Raw genomic sequence first — 18,409 nt, forward strand, 5'->3', positions numbered from 1 at the left:
ATTAATCACTGAAAATTCCAGGAAGAGACCACTACTGGAATGTTAGTACTTCTTTCCTATCCTTTTTAAAGAATGTTTTATTACTCTCATCATGTGGCCTATAATTTAAAAAAATCTGTTGCTTTATGTAGGAGACTTATAACAAGTTCATTATTATTATTATGTCTTACAACAGTATTAAGCAAAAGAGAAGCACTCAAAATTGTAAGTATAACAAATCAAATGGAGCACATTAACAACTGCAGTTTAAGCAACAAGTGCAAATCCAATCAATATATCAGCGGTTAAGTCAACAGCAGAAACTATTTTATCCACTTAACCATTAACTTTATTAAAATAATTATATTTGCATAAAGATATCAGATTGTACAGTATTATTTACAAAATCATCAATGCCATTTAAAAGTGTGTACATTTAATATAGGAAAATTAGAACTATTTTGATTCAATAACAAGAGACTAAGTAAGTTTATTGTATGCAAACCATTTTTTTTTAAACAAAGTTAAAGCAGTCAGAATATTTTCCTCTTTTGCTTTTCTCTGGCCCTTCTTTTCAGGTGACATGGTTGTATGGGGGCTTCCAGCTAGGATGATGGACACAACTGTCTCTGCCTCTAAGTCTGGAGGGCAGAGAGTGGAGCTGCTCTTTTGTACAGGATCACTGCTGTTTTGTAAAGATATTATTGAATTTAGTACAGTAATTTAGTGATTTTATATAAGTGATTCTGTTTTTTAAACTCCATTCTAAAAATAAGCCTAAATGCAGTAAGACAAAAGTTCAAATCTCATCACCTTTCTTTTGTTGCAATCACAGTTTTGGGGACATTTTTGGTTGACTTCTACCAAGTGCACACCACTGCACATGACCTGCAGGAATTTAACAGACAATGCCACTTGGTAACATCTCTACAGTAGGTTTTTCTCAGTGCCAAAAGAGTTTTGGCAAGAGTGAGAGAATACTTAGAACTACTATTATTTTCACTGGACAGCAATGTCTATTACCTTACTATTCAGACTTGATTTTATGCAAGCAACTAGGTAACATTACAAGTATATATATATAATCATTGCATACTTCAATGATAACAAGCTGAAACTGATATGATAAATTAAAATTGCACGGGCTCCAAAACAAATAATAAAAATATACAACTGACATACAAAATTTATGTAATTAACTAATATTGGAAGGATTCTAGTTGGTATACTTTACACATATTTTCTCTAAGACATAATACACCCCATGTACAAATGAGGATGTAAATTACAATGGGCATGACAAAAATATTGCTAAATAATATCAAATACCTCTGGGAATAGGTTAACACTAGAAAAAACACTGTAGCAGATATCCAAAATGGTTAACATTTTCAGAATTTCTTTTAAGAAACATACTGTAAAGTGAACAAAATTCTGAACCAAACTCTCTCAAATAAAAATGGCATATATAATGGATGTTTGCCCCTTAAGAAACCTCTCTAGGAATCGTATCTGAAACTGTGTTGTAATAAGAGTGCCCGTCAGTTAAATGAACAAGCTAACTTGTATGCTAATTACAGAAGTCCCCCACCTCACTCCCTCAAAAAAAACCAAAAAAAAACCCAATATAGGTCACTTGCAGTTTTATGACAAATCATTAGCGAAGGGACATGAAATGAAAAATAATAGTGTGTGCAAAATTCACTGGAATTCATTGAAAAAAATTCTAGAAATCCATCCTTAATTCAGCAACATAACCTCTTTGGTTAATAACCTTATTTGAACTGATCAGATATTTTTACTATTTTGTGCAGCTGTGCCTGACCACTTTATTATTAACCTCTGCACTGCTTAATATGCACTCCTGAAAAAGTTCCAATTCATGAGATCAAAAAAAGTAAAGATGACCTCTCATTCCATGCTATTACATACCTATAACCTTAATTTTAAAATGTAGCTGTGGAATCCAGAGAAACGTTTACATTTTGATAATTACTAAACAGGTTAAAAAAAAAAAAAAAAAAAAAAAAAAAAAAAAGGGGGGCGAAAGGGGAATTCACATCAGAAAAGCAAATTATAAACTTATGGATACATGTATAAGAATTCTTAACCATTTGAAAGAGTAAACATTTCCTGAAATACTACATAAAAGGCTCCATCTTAGAATTTTAATTACATAGCCAATTTACGTGTTGCTATTAATGTCTTATGTAACAATGCATGCATATAAAATATATATATATGTTAAAAGAATGTAAATCAAAATTCAGATCCACCACTGCCTGTTATCCTTCAGGCTTCAATTCTATACGCAAAATTTCGGAAGCCAAGACTATCTCAACCATTCTTCACTACCCCAACACAGTGAACTTCTTTCTCCTTTCAGAAAAAAATATTCTGACTATTCGCTGGATTTAAATTTAATTAGACCTTCACTCCTCTGTTACAGAAGATTTTCTGGGTCTGAGAACAAGATCTTTGAGAGAGGCGGTGATTTCTTGCAGTTCTTTTCGAATAGTGTCTGGACATTCTTTCTCCCCTAGGTTATCATCCACTGTGTCATCATCCCCTTGTCCAATCTTATAATTCTGACTCATCAACTGTTTCACCACTAATCCCTGATATTTGACCAGAAGAGAATGTTGATCCTGAGGGGGGGAGGAAAAAATTAAAGAAATGGGTTAAGGTTATTTAAAGGAGCACAGCTGACTTTGTGAGATTAAAGTCAGCAAATATTTTTCCATCAAGACATTTTACAATCTAAATTGTCACATGAATATTTTAAGGCATATCAAAAATAAAATGTCTGTAGTAATGAACAGGCATCTACACTACAGAAACAGCATGCTTAGCCACTGGAGGAGGGAGTGCTATGACCTGATTAACAGCAGTTTGAAGCACATTTTTGGGTGCACCTTGGATTTTCTTTAAAATTGAATTGAAATAAATCAGGATTTATTCTCACTTCACTGGGGAGAGGTAATGGTTAGAGAATGAGGACCTGTTCAACGGTCCACCCTTGGAAGGTGAATCCAATAAAGTTGCAGATACCTGTAGACCAGGGGTGGGCAAACTATGGCCCGGGGGCCGCATCGGCCCTTCAGATGTTTTCATCTGGCCCTCAAGCTCCTGCCGGGGAGCAGGGTCGGGGGCTTGCTTCGTGCAGCTCCCAGAAACAGTGGCACATCCCCCCTCTAGTTCCTACGTGTAGGGGCTGCCAGGGGCTCCGCACGTTGCCCCCGCCCCAAGTATCTCCCCCGCAGCTCTCACTGGCCCGCCAACGGAGCAAATGGGAGCTGCAGAGGTGGCGCCTGCGGATGGGGCAGCGTGCAGAGCTGCTTGGCTGTGCCTCTGCATAGGGGGGGACATGCTGCTGCTTCTGGGAGGTGCTTGAGGTAAGCACCGCCCGGAGCCTGCACTCAGACCCCCTTCTGTGCCCCAACCCTGCCCTGACCCCCTCCCGCCCTCCGAACCCTTCAGTCCCACCCTCCTGCACCCCAGAGCCTGCACTCCCCGCCAAAGTCCTCACCCCCTTCCGCACCCAGCCCCCAGTTTCATGAGCATTCTTGGCCCACCATACAATTTCCATACCCAGATGTGGCCCTTGTGCCAAAACGTTTGCCCACCCCTGCTGTAGACTCTGGTGAACATTTATGTTGTTGATCCCATGGAACCACTCCATCAACGACTCAGTGAAATGACAACCTTTAAACTACAATCAAGGGTTGGAAATCGAGACAACTCATAGCTCTGAATCATCCTCACAGATCACTGTAATTTACAGATGACATGTGACAGATGAACCCACATGGAAGTGCTAGAGTGCTAATGCCAACAAACAGACTGAGACAGAAAAAATAGAGAGACGTTTTATATTCTATACCTATAGATATTTTATAACTATATATTTATATGTTTTATATTCTATGCCTATAGATTCTATACCTTGATATTCTATACCTAGAACTATTCAGTGCTGGACAGTCCCATGTTTTCCTTAAAACAGTCAGACACTACAGGATGCTATTTCATAAGCAGAATACCTCTGGGATCTTAGTAGTTAGGAAAGAAATGATTTGTGGTACGCATCTTCCTGGTGCATGAAGCATGCACTGTGTTGAAAACTGAAACAACAGGATCGATGTCAGGTGTAAAACAAGAGCTGGATCTTCTGTGACTTTCAGTTGTTCAATCAGAGCCTGTCTATGCTGAAACAGAATTTGCCTAAGAAAACAAAAAGTGCATAGAGAAAACATTTTTTTCTATTTTGTTCTTTATCAGGTTGGCATTTATAATACGTATTTAGATTTGATGGATATTAACTTTTTTCCTCCCAACAGACTGATTCTTAATATTAATGGGTGGCATTTTCAAAAGTGCCACCCTGAGCTTTTGAAAAATGCCATCCTGAACTTTTAAAATGACATCTCTGTAAAAAATGATATAAAGCAGCCATCTCCACTATCAGAAAAATTAGCTTCAAACTTGGTACGCTATCTGCAAATTAAATATCTGATGTTTGGAAAGATGCCTAAATTTTGTCTAAAAAGAAGACTCCCGAATTTATCTCCCCCTCCACCCTTTATCTACCTACAAGTTCCACTGCTACCAAGTTAATTATCTAAAATGTGTGCAGAAATAGTGCTATATTTCCCACATTGCACAATTCTTTAAGGTAATAAATATAATTTTAAAAAGTTACCTTTCCTTCTTTTTGTCCCCTTTTTTCACCATAATATCACAAGCATCTGCTGAAGAATCAAGGCACAAAAGAAAGTCTTCTAAACTCTATAAAAAAAATTAGACCATAGACACTTAATTTGTGCTAGTGGCTAAAAAACCTAGTTTACAGCACATCGTTTTTCCCTGTTCAAAATGATGGCATTCAGATCATAGAGATGTAAAATAATAAACAATGTAAGATGAGGGAAAGGATTCTGTTTAAAATAAAACATCACTAAACCTTTAAAAGTTTATATATTTAAATAGTAAAGGATATAAAATTAAGTAACTGAATGCAATCAATTTCTAATGCTAATACATTTTGGAAAAAAGTATACAATGTATCGTCTTCTAGAAGGTATCGCAATATTACCGTACATACTTGTTCATTAGCCCATTCGTTTATAAGCTGACCCCCAAGATGGTTAGGTAAAAATAGCAAAAACTGTATGACCCTTTCATAAGCCGATCCTATGTTTCAGGGGGTGGCAAACTTTGGCTCCTGGCCCGTTAAGGTAAGTCTCTAGTGGGCCTGGACGTTTTGTTTACCTGGAGCGTTCAGAGGCACGGAGCCCCTCAGTTCCCAGTGTCCGCGGTTTGCCGTTCACAGCCAATGGGAGCTGCGGGGCCACTTCCCTGCCTGTGAACGCTCCAGGTAAACAAAATGTCCCGACCTGCCAGCGGCTTACCCTCATGGGCCGGGAGCCAAAGTTTGCCAATCCCTGCTACATTTTAAAAGCTGGCATCACAAAAAACACTCAAAATTTTGCTAGAATTATTTTAATGTAATCTAACAAAAAATCTGTTGTTATAATAATAACTGAACAAATATGTATTCACCTTCAAAATTACAGTCAATATTTAAAATCAGTAAATGGATATTTAAAACAAGTAACTTAGAACAATATGAGACTTTAAAAAGTCTTAAAATCCTTCAAAGTCTGAATCAGTCTCTGATTCACCAAACAGTTCATTAAACTCGGCTTCAGTCACAGCTGCACCTGCATTGTTATCGTAGATGTCGGCAGTGTCGTCTTCAGACTCAGATTCCTTCTCATCATCAGCTTCTGTTGTGTCATCATCAAATATGGCATCATCTTCTGACCCGTCGAGTGCATTGCTGATACAGCATTTCCTAAATGATTTTTCTATCATTTCCGAGGGAATGGACACCCTTGATCCACTGGGTGACCAGATTGATTTCAGGCTTCATAAGATTCCCGCCTTTTGTCAACTTTGCCATGCCTGAGCACATCCATTCAGACCACATTTTGCGTAGCCTGTCTTTAAAGGGTTTGTTCAGGCAGACATCAAGCAGTTGCAGAACTGAAGTTAAGCCTCCAGGTATTACAGTCAAAGTAGTTTTCTTATTTTTGGCCACATTTTTCACCTCATCCGCCTTGTGTGTCCTGATCATGTCCCAAACGAGAATAGCAGGTTTCTTGAAAAGTGCTCCTGGTCTCTTATTCCACACTTTTTCTAGCCATTCAATAGTCCCACTTTCATCCATCCATCCATCACTTTTCGTGTAGATGTACGATGACACCAGCAGGAAATTTCATGTTTTTAGGCAAGGTTCTTCTTTTAAAAGTAACAACAGGAGGGAGCTTTGATCCATTTGCCAAACACGATAACCTTGTTCATTTTAAATACTAGTATGAAAATAGATTATTATTATTATTGTAGTTATGGATTTTGTAGGACTTTATATAGGCATGTCACCTGCTTTATCACTGTCAAATTATTATTATTCTTTGTTTATTTCAAAGCAGACCTGTAGATTGGCATGTCTGTGGGGATAACAGGCTATTTCAATTTTATTAGCGATTCCATCAATTCTGCACGTTATATTTTCATATTGGCTCGAGAGTTATGAGGTCCAATGGTAGAAATGCATGAAGAGATCAAATTACACAGTAGCGGACTGACTCCAGTGCTATAGTACTATCGTTCATTGTATTTTTCTGATTGGCTTGTAAGGCATAGCATTTTGTGAAATGCATGGGTCAAATATCATGCAGATCTGCAGCACTGCTCTTTTAGTGTTCCTTTCAAGCCAATCTAGTCCACTAAACAAAGCCTTTGCAACTTTAAAAGGCTGCAGTATTGACATCACTAAATGAGTTGGCAAACTCTGGCTCCCGGGCGTCAGGGTAAACCGCCGGTGGGTCGGGACGTTTTGTTTACCTGGAGCATCTGCAGACATGGAGCCCCTCAGCTCCCTGTGGCCGTGGTTCGCCGTTCCCAGCCAATGGAAGCTTGGGAAGTGGCACCACTTCCCGCAGCTCTCATTGGCTGGGAATGGTGAACCACGCCACTGGGAGCTGAGGAGCTCCATGCCTGCAGACGCTCCAGGTAAACAAAGCGACAATGTATTAGATATTCAATTCAATGATTCCATAGAGTTTAAAATCATCAAATTTTGGTGTAGACCCGTTTATAAGCCTACCCCCGCTCTTTGATGCGTCACCTTTTTTACCAAAAATATTCGGCTTATGAATGAGTATACACGGTATCTACTTTTCTTAAGAAAAATATGATAAGCCTTTTTTGTACATTAGGCAGTAACTGGTTCTTTCCAGTTTTGTTTTACAGCTGCTATAGTCCACAATTTAATGATTATGATGGCTAAATGCCTACAGAGGTGAGGGCTCAAGAATTTTAGGGGGAGGATACATGAAATATCAAGTGTTCTAAATAAAGTTTAAGAAACTGCATTTTAATCTCTACTGCCAACATCATAAATTGAGATTACCCCCAAGCCCCTTAAAAATGTTTATGGGATGAAGATTGACTTATTCTTACTGATTTACAAGAATTTGGATTGAGGATATTTGTATGCAGCCTTCACAGCAACAGTAATCACCTATCCGAATCTCTAACTTAGCTGGCTATTAGCATTACATTAGTATAATGGATAATCTGAACTCGAAGTTTTTGGAGCAATTTACCTTGCCATTCAGAGAAGTATGTAGCTTAGTTAAAGGACCTCTGGTCTCTTCAGGTAATTTACCTAAAATCTTTTTCCTGACCTGTTGGGGAAAAAAACATAATATTGTTTTACACATAAATTTCAGGCTTATCTTCATGTGAGTACTTTATAACTGAAAAGCTGTTGCAAATAGTTAGGAAAGAACATTAATATTGTGATTATTAAAATGAAACTGCCTTAAAGAGGAATAAAAGTGGTATCTACATACCTCACTTGTAATGGCAGTACAATCTTCTGATGCTATCATTAAATCGGTAGCAAGGAAGTTGAAAATAAGATTTGTGATGTCTGTACAAACTGTCTTCAGCATGTGTTTGGCAAGATTAGTTTGTGTCTCATCTGTAAGATATAATTTCTGTAAGTAAAGGCAGAGTAAGAAAGTAACTTATGTTGCCTAATCCACCCACATGACAGTTCAGATTTCCCTACAGCGGTGACTCCCATGTGGTGGGCTAAGGACTACTGGTGGTCCACAGAAAGGTAGCTGGACATGTAGTGCAAGCTCTTCTTGTTTCCAGCTGCTTCTATAGGGGTCCAAAGTTCCTCACTGCAAGCAAGAGCCTGGAGGCCTGAAAATGCAACTGGAACGGAGGAGTCAGAGCAGCTGATACTACTAGGGGATGCAGCTACATAAGGAGGAGAAGAAACTGGTGCCTAAGGACAGCTCCTGAACCATAAATAAGACTGGAGCTGCCACCCACCGCAAGAGAGAAATATCCTGGACAGCAGGAGAAAAGGGACTAAAGCAGCAGGGTTCCAGGAACTAGGCAAAGAGGCAGCACCTTCAGGGAACTAAACAGACAGTGCAGGAAGGAGGTGCACAGAAACACATGCAGGATGAAGAGGAACAGATTCTAGGGGTAAATGTAATGAAAGGCAAAAAGAGACCGTATGATTAATATATGTCAAAAAGGCAGACAACTTACTGCTTTAGAGACAGTTAGAAATATTTCATTTTTCCTCTAATGCTACTTTTCACATGTAAGCAAGAACTGTAGTTGCCACAGTGATGCTATGCAAGTGTGAATGGCAGGGGAGACCCTCTAAGTTAAGATGTTGTCCATAATGTGAAGAAATTTGAGAAGGCTTGACTACAGTATATTGCCTAGTGATTTGTCCATCCATGTTTTAAGTGATTCAAGTGACGAGGGTTCTACTACTTCAGTTAGGAGACGATTCCATAATCAAACAAATGTCATCAGGATACTTTTCTTCATATTCAGCATAATTTCCCTGTTCTTAGTTTCATCCTAAACTTCCCACAGATACATTTTACACCCTTACAGTACCACTGTAATTCCTCTCCCTCCTTGGAATTTACATCATTTAAATAAAACTAGCTTTAGCTAAAACAGACTCTACTCAATGACAGCATAGTTTGCATCCTTAATATTTTGTCGCTCTTTTCTTAATATATTCAAATGTCATCACCTTTCTAGTACTGAGGTGTTCATATTTTTTTTTAAGGAAATATTTGTTGTACCTGTAAAATGCTTTGTTCCCTTTTCAAATAATCGGATATTATTGTACAAGTTTGAAACCTCTTCCTGCAAATCCTTGATGGTCCGCCTCCTGCTAGCTCCAGATGAAGAAGAGGTTGAAGACACGAATACTGAACGTACCACTTCCTGGTAGCTCTTTGTTAGGGACCTCAGAACAGGAAAAAAAAAAAGGAAGATCTTAAAACTATTAAAAAAAAAGTAGGGTTTATCCAAATACATTCATTATTAATGACAAGGTTGTTACACTCCTGTTCCAGATGTACATTCCAGAATGCGATAAAAGTGTATCTAAAAATAATAGTGCATAAGTGATGATAGATTATTAAAATGTATGCATATTATGTATTTCTGGTACTTTTGGCAGCACAATTTGTTATGATATAGTTAAGTCCTTGTCAATGTTTTCAATTTCACAGGCCTATAAATCTTGTCCCTAAATCCAAACAAGAGGGGGGGAAAAGCGTATAAGATGTCCAGTGAGGATGCTATTTATATACTGTTCCAAATGGTCACTGAACTGATGTCAGATCAGACAGTTAAGATGCACTAAAAATGGTGTGGGTTTTTCTAAGGTCACTCTCACAGTACAGAATATGCTGGCTGGCAGATGACGTAATACAAACTGCCAGCCATACAGAAGCAGCATTTCCTAGAATGTCGTATCAACACAGATTTCTGATATGCCAGGAGGTTTGCAATATTAGACTGAGCCACATCAAGTAGCAAGCACTACAATTCTGACTTCTCTCTCTCTCTCAATCTCAGAAAAAAAAAGTACTATTCTTCTAGTCAAAGCAAGCAGGAGGAGATTCATTTCGAATGAATCATTAAACACCCAATTTTACCAAGATGAATTAGTGCACTTACCGTATTAAATGTTCGGCAAGTTCTGTAATAAGCTCTTCAGGGCAGTCCTCTATATGGCTCCTTAAAACATCTTGAATCTCTTCCCGTGACATGAAAGGAATCTCCAGATGCTTATTCCTACCTGTAATGACCACGAGCAACATTTGAATGGCAGAACATTGAGATGATTTTAGTTAAAGCTACCCACGTGGCACAGGACATTGCAATGTCAGGTAGCTCTAACCCCTAACATGAAATGGATTAGCAGTGAATGTTAAGCCACCAATGCAGTTACAGCTCTCTCACAAATAAAAAGTCTGATATTTCTGTTAAGATGACTTGAAAACTTCTACTGTATATTTCACAAATTATCCACAAAAGGTAAAAATGTCAGTTTTAGATTTTTCTCACATTTGTTACTTGGTGCCGAGATTTTTTTAATAGCATTCAAAAGCAAGACATAAAAAGACAGAGCACCCTTTATGCCAGGTTATCACCTACATTTCAAAACACAATGAATGAGTACAAGAAGCATTAGGGAGGGAACAGGGGTTTATAGCAATACAATCACATGGATACTCAGCTTATGCTTAAACATATTTTGGTGGTTTTGTATTTTTCTTTTTTTTAAACTTAGCATGACATTTATTGTGGACCTTGCTAGTATTTCACCTAGTAGATGAGCAGTCTGAAGAATTATCGCACTATGGCAGGAGTGGCCAAACTTACTGGCCCTCCGAGCCGCATACGACAATCTTCAGAAGTTCGAGAGCCGGAGCACACCTGCCAGGAGTTGGGGCCCGGGGCTTCCACCCCACTCCTGCTGAAGCCCCGAGCCCTGGCAGGTGCGGCCTCCAGGGCTGAAGCCCCGAGACCCTCCTCCCTGCTAGACAGAAGTTCCTAAATCACCACCCCACTGTAAGGCAGAGGTCCTGAGCTTCTCCCGCTGCCCCCTCTCCCCCAGTCTGGTAGGTTGGGGGGGGGGGGGTGCGCGCACGGAGGCGGCTTACGAGCCACACTTTAATGGTAAAAGAGCCACATGTGGCTCGTGAGCCACAGTTTGGCCACCTCTGCACTATGGCCTGGTCTACATTTAAAAATGATCTAGCTATATCACTCAGGACTATGAAAATTTCACACCCTGAGGTCCGTATTTAGGTCGATCTAACCCCCTGTGTAGACGCAGCTAAGTTGAGGGAAAAATTCTTCCATTAACCTATTGTCTCTTGGAGAGGTGGATTAACTATATTGATAGAACAGGGAAGCGGCGGCCAGCACATCCCTCGGCCCTTGCTGCTTCCCGCAGCCCCCACTGGCCTGGAGCGGCGAACTGCGGCCAAAGGGAGCCACGATTGCCCGAACCTGCAGACGCGGCAGGTAAACAAACCGGCCCGGCCCGCCAGGGTGCTTACCCTGGCGGGCCGCGGGCCAAAGGTTGCCGATCCCTGTGATAGAAAAACCCCTTTTGCTGATGAAGAGATGTCTACAGTATGGTGCTGTAGCGGCTCAGCTACAGAAGCATTCTAGCAGCTATAGTATAAACATAACCTATATGAACTACTCAAATCTATTAAAAGAGCTTTTAGTTACTGTTAGAGATTCAAGAGACGTATACAATCGGAATTAGCAGGCTTAACCATAAAACTTCTGAGAGACTGTTTTCATTCTTATTTCAATTATAACAGTCACCTTTAAAAAGCTAGAATTTACCAACATTTATAGCACAGCAAGTTTCCCCCTTCATTTAGAAAAGAACAGAAGTGTTGTAACTGTGCTCATTTTTCAATAGCAACCACTACAGGTCACTGAATCAAAGTTAAAACTTTTGGCTGGAGGTTTTCCTTTTCAAGGGAAAAAAGATCAGTTATTTCTAGTCATCACTAGGATTTCCTCATTTAAGCTAGTTAAACCTTGGAACTAGATAAGAATTGCTGGGTTTATCATACATTATTCAGCAGATATTTAAAGACTAAGTATGATCTGCATCTTGAAATCAATGTTATTTTCTATATTTTCTGAATTTAGTAAAAATTCTGCTCTAATTCCCTTTACTTTGATTTCTTTAAGAATTGCTTACAATGCTCACTATGAATGCATACCACAATTTATATTGAGATACATTTTCATTTATACAATTTAACCTAATCAGCACACTAGAATCTTTTGATATTTTATCTGGGTAGATAGCTATAATGGGGAGAAACACAGAAAGACTAAGGGTATGTCTACACCCAGCCGCTAGTTCGGCGGCTGGCAATCGAAGTTCTGGGTTCGACTTATCGCGTCTTGTCTGGACGCGATAAGTCGAACCAGGAAGTGCTCGCCGTCGACTGCGGTACTCCAGCTAGACGAGAGGAGTACCGCGGAGTCGACGGGGGAGCCTGCCTGCCGCGTGTGGACCTAGGTAAGTTCGAACTAAGGTACTTCGAACTTCAGCTACGTTATTCACGTAGCTGAAGTTGCGTACCTTAGTTCGATTTGGGGGTCTAGTGTAGACCAAGCCTTACAAAAGCAGAAGATAAAGTAGATACTGGCTAAAACAAAATTACAAACTTGTGCTACTTGCTTGTGATTCCTCATCACTCTCCGCATCCTTTCTTCCTTTCTTCTTGGTTTTCTTAATCCTGAACTCTCTGGCATTTCCACCACCACTTCCTCTCACACTTCCACTGCCCTCTGGTGGCAAATTATGTGTTTAGTACATAGAGAAGCATTATCCCTTAATGTGATGTTTTTCATAGTTATGGTAACAAATGAGGCTGAACTATCTGTTAAAGATACTAGTGAAATAATCTTATCAACCTATCATGAATGGAACCTACATTATATATTGCAGATTAGTGACAGTTTGATATTTAAATAAAGAACATGAAAACAAAGAAATACTGATTCACAACTTTTATTAGTTGTCACTTCATTACTAAAATAAACTGAACTTTATAAAAATGTGACTACTCCTTATATCAAATTATATATATCATGTAAACAACATTAGTAAAATAACTGTTCCCGACAGACAACAAAACCAGATACCATTGCTCAAAACACAAGAAAAGTAACCTGATGGCTGAAAATAAGATTTTTATTAATGCACGTCAGCGCTGATGAACAATTGAACTACTGAACAAAATTTTTGCAGTTGTATTTAACATGTCATTAACATGAATACTCTACATTACAGGACAGAATCCTGCACTATAAGCATTTACCCAATTGCTGATAGCATCTCAATTTTCAGTATGTTCCTTTTCCACCGTGTAAGTTCTTCTGCCCTTGTTTCTGCTTTTCATTTGCAAAATTTTACACTCTGTAATAATTGCATTCCATACAAGAAATAACTTTGAAGTTTTAGGCTTTTTTTACATTCTCAAGTGGCTAAACAATGGATTAATTCTACTATTGCTTAAGAAAAACATACGAAGGCAGTATTCAAATGCTTGTACCATACAATTTGCTGGCTATGTATTTAATATGAATTCCCAAGCCCTGCTGCTCAGTCATTTCCTGGGACCATAATAGCGATAGCTGTGATACTTAAGTTGTAGGTTAGGAACAACTAATATTTGGGTAAGCCCTGGCACCCTGTAACTTCTTAGGGAAAAAAACAGGCTTTTTGTAGGTTTATTTGAACTGTGACAATTAAATTGAGCAGGAATTGGTTGTTTAATTAACAGTACAATAAGCAGAAATGATAAAAAGCTATTTTAAAAGAAGCTCTTTAATGATTTGCAGCCTATCTTTCACATTGTGGGTCAGCACCCCCCCCCTTTTTTTTTTTTTTAAAAATGGACTTGTGAAAAAACCACCATTACTGTTATTTTATTGTCTGTTTTCAATTTTGATGCAAAGACACACCATGGATATATTTTAGACTTTCATACATATAAAACTGTCCACCATTAAGAGTATCTAAACAGGTGATAAGTGGTATCTGTCATTATTTCCAGTATATGTAATAATGTTATCTGGAACACGTGGTGATGTGGGTCATCTTGATGCATGCTACATAATGGCCAAAAAGAAAACACCACATCACTAAAGCAGATTTGCCAGGGTGCAAGATATATTACGTATGTATGCACGTGACTATATTTACACAGAGTTTATACTTATGAAGAGTAAGACACCAGCAAGGCTGGAAGTCATTCTATTTATGACAGTTCTATTAAAGTTCAAACTCCTCTTTAACAACGATGCCCTAGAAAAGTCTGCTGTCTCTTGTGGTGAGAATAAGTTTGGTTTCCATGCCAACTCAGTCCTGGTCTCTTCAGAGTAGAAACTAATGTTCTATTTAAAGATATGGTTATACTGTATATCCAATTAAGCTAGATATATCAGTGTTTTGATTCTGTAGCATGTAATAGGACACAACACTGAGGGACTGAAACAAATTTCTGAATCACCCTATTAAAGTCTTTAAGACTAATTGCATTATGTTTAGCCTGATTAAAGTTCTTCAGTGATTACTGAAAACTGTAAAGGTTCAGAAGGATTTTATATATATTTGCATTCTGGAGCAAACTGAGAACTATTGTAAGAAATGTTATTGCTAAATGGAGCTATGCATACTTGGACCCAGTATGAATTTGGCTCAGAACATATTAAAAAAAAAAACAACCTTGTGAACCTTCAAATAATTATGATCTGGCAGCATAATAGAGAGGAGGTTACCAAGTTGTGCTTGGAGAGGACTCTGACTTTAAAACTCACTCCAACTTCATCTGAAAGGGTCTGGATTTGATGAGTTTTGGAGTACCCTGCAAAGCCCATCAATTTCCCCTGCCATTTGGAAAGTAGGACGAAAGAGGAGGATGGTGAGTGGGGGTGAGGATTTTTCATTGCTTGCTTTTTGCCTAACTATTGTCAGCTACGGGGTTAGGTGAAACCGGTGGGAGTACTTTTATAAATAAGTATGGCCAAGGGCAGACACGTGCTCTTTTATATAAATAAAAATAATTCCGAGTACCTTACCTGTTGCTTTCTTTCTTCTTTCATCCTTTTTGTCTTTTTTGTTAGCAGATGAATTTTCTAAAATAGAAGCCTCTTTCAGGTCCTCTTCGGTGACTAAATTAACAGGGTTATTTTTCATTTCCTGGAATGAAGATAATTCATTTAATATCAAAATATAAATGCAGAATGTGACTAAAAGCACCATTCATGCAGTCTAGACATTTTAAAACATATTGTCTTAAACACAGAATGTGTTCTACATACAGCACAGGAAAAAGATACTTATTTTCCTCCTCCAAACCCAACAACCTGTCCTGCAAGCTTAATGTGACAAAGGTAGTCAATGAATAACAGAACTGTAAAATAAATCCAGTAAAAAGTTACATTAATTTTACAGTAATGTATTCAATCAAGAAACTTAAAGACAGTGTGTGTCTCAAATATTTTAATAAATCCTGAAGTCTAAACAGTGTTTAAGTATGTCACCAGCAATTATTTAAAATAGATTGGGTAGAATTACAACACTGAATTTTGTAACCCAATTCTATTACCAACCTTATCTTCCAAAACATAGTTCTCCAAAGAATCTGGTGTTCACGGGGTCCCAGTCACCAGAGGTTTGTGTGTGCATTTTACTGAATTTAAGGTAATAGTGCACATGAATATCTCAGGCTGGGTCTACACTACAGCGGGGTTCCGACCTAAGATACGCAACTTCAGCTACGTGAATACCGTAGCTGAAGTTGCGTATTTTAGGTCGGCTTACCTGGCGGTGAGGACGGGGGAAAGTCGACCGCTGCCGCTGACTCCGCTGCCGCCTCTTGCCGAGGTGGATTTCCGGAGTCGATGGCAGAGCGATCAGGGATCGATTTTACCGTGTCCTCACGAGACGCGGTAAGTCGATCCCCGATAGACCGATTGCTACCCGCCGGATCGGCGGGTAGTGAAGACATACCCTTAGATAAACAATGCCTCAAATATGAATACGTTTAGGCTGTTCCTGAGCTTTTTAGATCTGCCTAACAGGCGAGGCCGGTTCCTCATCACATCTTCACACCATGTTAAAAAACACATGACATTTCTCTGCCTCCCTAATTTCTCTCTTTTTGTGGTGGGGAAAACTGGCCTCCTAAACCCTCTCGGTTCAGCTATCCTGCTTTCCACTGCGTTAAGATGGGGATCTGATACTGCTTGGCACCAGCTGCTCTAAGATTTGCTATGAGACACTAGTGAAAGCAGACAGCAGTCCAAGGCACTGAGAGCAGGTGGAGGGAACAAGCAGCCATCCAGCCCAGCAGCTGGGAGGGAGGGCCCCCAGAAGTAGGAGACTAGTGGGGGGGAGGGAGGCAGAGGGAGTGGAGGGAAGAAGTATATGCTGGTCCAACAGAGGAGCTGGGTCACTGTTTGGGACTCTTTTACTCAGACTGATTTAAGAATATTGGGATAGTCCTGGACAAAATCAGGATGGCTGGAAGGGTTTTAATTTACTCTTGCTTTTCTCTGTGTGGTTAAAATTGCTTATGGAAAAATAAGAGCTTACACAGGCAAAACTGAGAATAAACACACTTTTGAAAAATCAGTCAATAAATAGCATGGGCAAATACAACAAGTTTTTCATAAAGTGAAACTTTTTATTAAACAAACTGGAGTGCTGAAATAACATGGCAAAAATTCACTTAAAATTAGGGCTGTCGATTAATTTCAGTTAACTCATACGATTATCTAAAAAAAATTAATCACAATTAATCGCACTGTTAAACAATATAATACCAATTGAAATTTATTAATTAATTTGGATGTTTTTCGACATTTTCAAATATATTGATTTCAATTACAACAAAGAATACCAAGTGTAAGTGTTCACTTTATATTATTTTTGACTACAAATATTTGCACTGTAAAATGATAAACAAAAGAAATAGTATTTTTCAATTCACCCACACAAGTACTGTACTACAATTTCTTTATCATGAAAGTGCAACTTACAAATATAGTATTTTTTGTTACATAACTATACTCAAAAACAAAATAATGTAAAACTTTAGAGCCTACAATTCCACTTAGTCCTACTTCTTGTGCAGCCAATTGCTAAGAGAAACAAGTTTGTTTACGTTTACGAGAGATAATGCTGCCCACTTCTTAATTACAATGTCACCTGAAAGTGAGAACAGGCATTTGCATGGCACTTTTGTAGCTGGCGTCGCAAGATATTTATGTGCCAGATGTGCTAAAGATTCGTACGCCTCTTCATGCTTCGGCCATCGTTCCAAAGGACGTGTCCATGTTGATGATGCTCGTTAAAAAATGCGCGTTAATTAAATTTGAGACTGAATTCCTTGGGGGAGAACTGTATGTCTCCTGCTCTGTTTCACCTGCATTCTGCCATATATTTCATGTTATAGCAGTCTCAGATGACGACCCAGCACATGTTGTTTGTTTTAAGAACACTTTCGCTTGAAATTTGACAAAATGCAAAGAAGATACCAATGTGAAATTTCTAAAGATAGCTACAGCACTCGACCCAAGATTTAAGAATCTGGTAGCATCTGCACTGCTTTGGATCGTTATTGAGCAGAACCTGTCACCAGCATGGACGCATGTCCCCTGGAATGGTGGTTGAAGCAACAAGGGACATATGAATCTTTAGCGCATCTGTCATGTAAATATTTTGCGATGCTGGCTACAACAGTGCCATGCAAACGCCTGTTCTCACTTTCAGGTGACATTGTAAACAAGAAGAGGGCAGCATTATCTTCTGCAAATGTAAACAAACTTGTTTGTCTGAGCGATTGGCTGAGCAAGAAGTAGGCCTGATTTTTAAAAACAGTTTTTTGTACATAATTCTACATTTGTAAGTTCAACTTTCATGATAAAGAGATTGCACTACAGTACCTGTATTAGGTGAATTGAAAAAATAATATTTCTTTTGTTTTTTTACAGTGCACATATTTGTAATAAAAAATAAATATAAAGTGAGAACTGTACACTTTGTATTCTGTGTTGTAATTGAAATCAATATATGTGAAAATGTAGAAAACATCCAAAAATATTTAAATGGTATTCTATTGTTTAATTGCACGATTAATCGCATGATTAATTTTTGTAATTGCTTGACAGCCCTACTTAAAATTATCTCTTTATTTTGCATGAGATACTTAGAAAGCTCCCAGACAAATCATTCAATAAAGCATTCTTGGTCAACACCTTTTGATTTCCCTTATCTTACCTAGATTCCTAGTTCTGCTAGGAATAATAATAATAATCTGATATGTTAAGTGTGCATGGAAGTACATCTCAACTTTGTTGTAGTAAAAACAAGTCAATTACTGACCCTGAAACATTGTGAAAATATAAACATAGTTTTCAGGTTCTTCTTGTATTTCCTCAACTTATTAATAAGGACACACTTGAATTTCTA

The 18,409-nt window shown here is 38.5% G+C and overlaps 1 protein-coding gene across 2 annotated transcripts in view; it reads right to left on the reverse strand.

Moving 5' to 3' along the window:
* Positions 1-2,013: 2,013 nt before the first annotated feature.
* Positions 2,014-18,409, reverse strand: part of UFL1 (UFM1 specific ligase 1) — a 42,835-nt gene continuing 26,439 nt past the window's right edge. For both annotated transcript variants that reach the window (XM_024192652.3, XM_029912059.1), the window contains 9 exons: positions 15,013-15,133; positions 12,595-12,717; positions 10,063-10,183; positions 9,177-9,343; positions 7,902-8,032; positions 7,653-7,733; positions 4,682-4,767; positions 4,023-4,203; positions 2,014-2,627 (listed from right to left, as the gene is read on the reverse strand). In XM_024192652.3, the coding sequence (XP_024048420.1) occupies positions 2,412-2,627; positions 4,023-4,203; positions 4,682-4,767; positions 7,653-7,733; positions 7,902-8,032; positions 9,177-9,343; positions 10,063-10,183; positions 12,595-12,717; positions 15,013-15,133 (1,227 nt within the window). In that variant the 3' untranslated portion in view covers positions 2,014-2,411. The remainder of the gene's footprint in view (positions 2,628-4,022; positions 4,204-4,681; positions 4,768-7,652; positions 7,734-7,901; positions 8,033-9,176; positions 9,344-10,062; positions 10,184-12,594; positions 12,718-15,012; positions 15,134-18,409) is intronic.

The sequence above is a fragment of the Terrapene carolina genome, unplaced genomic scaffold (assembly GCF_002925995.2).
Source record: "Terrapene carolina triunguis isolate 2854851 unplaced genomic scaffold, T_m_triunguis-2.0 Scaffold42, whole genome shotgun sequence".
NCBI lineage: Eukaryota > Metazoa > Chordata > Testudines > Emydidae > Terrapene > Terrapene triunguis.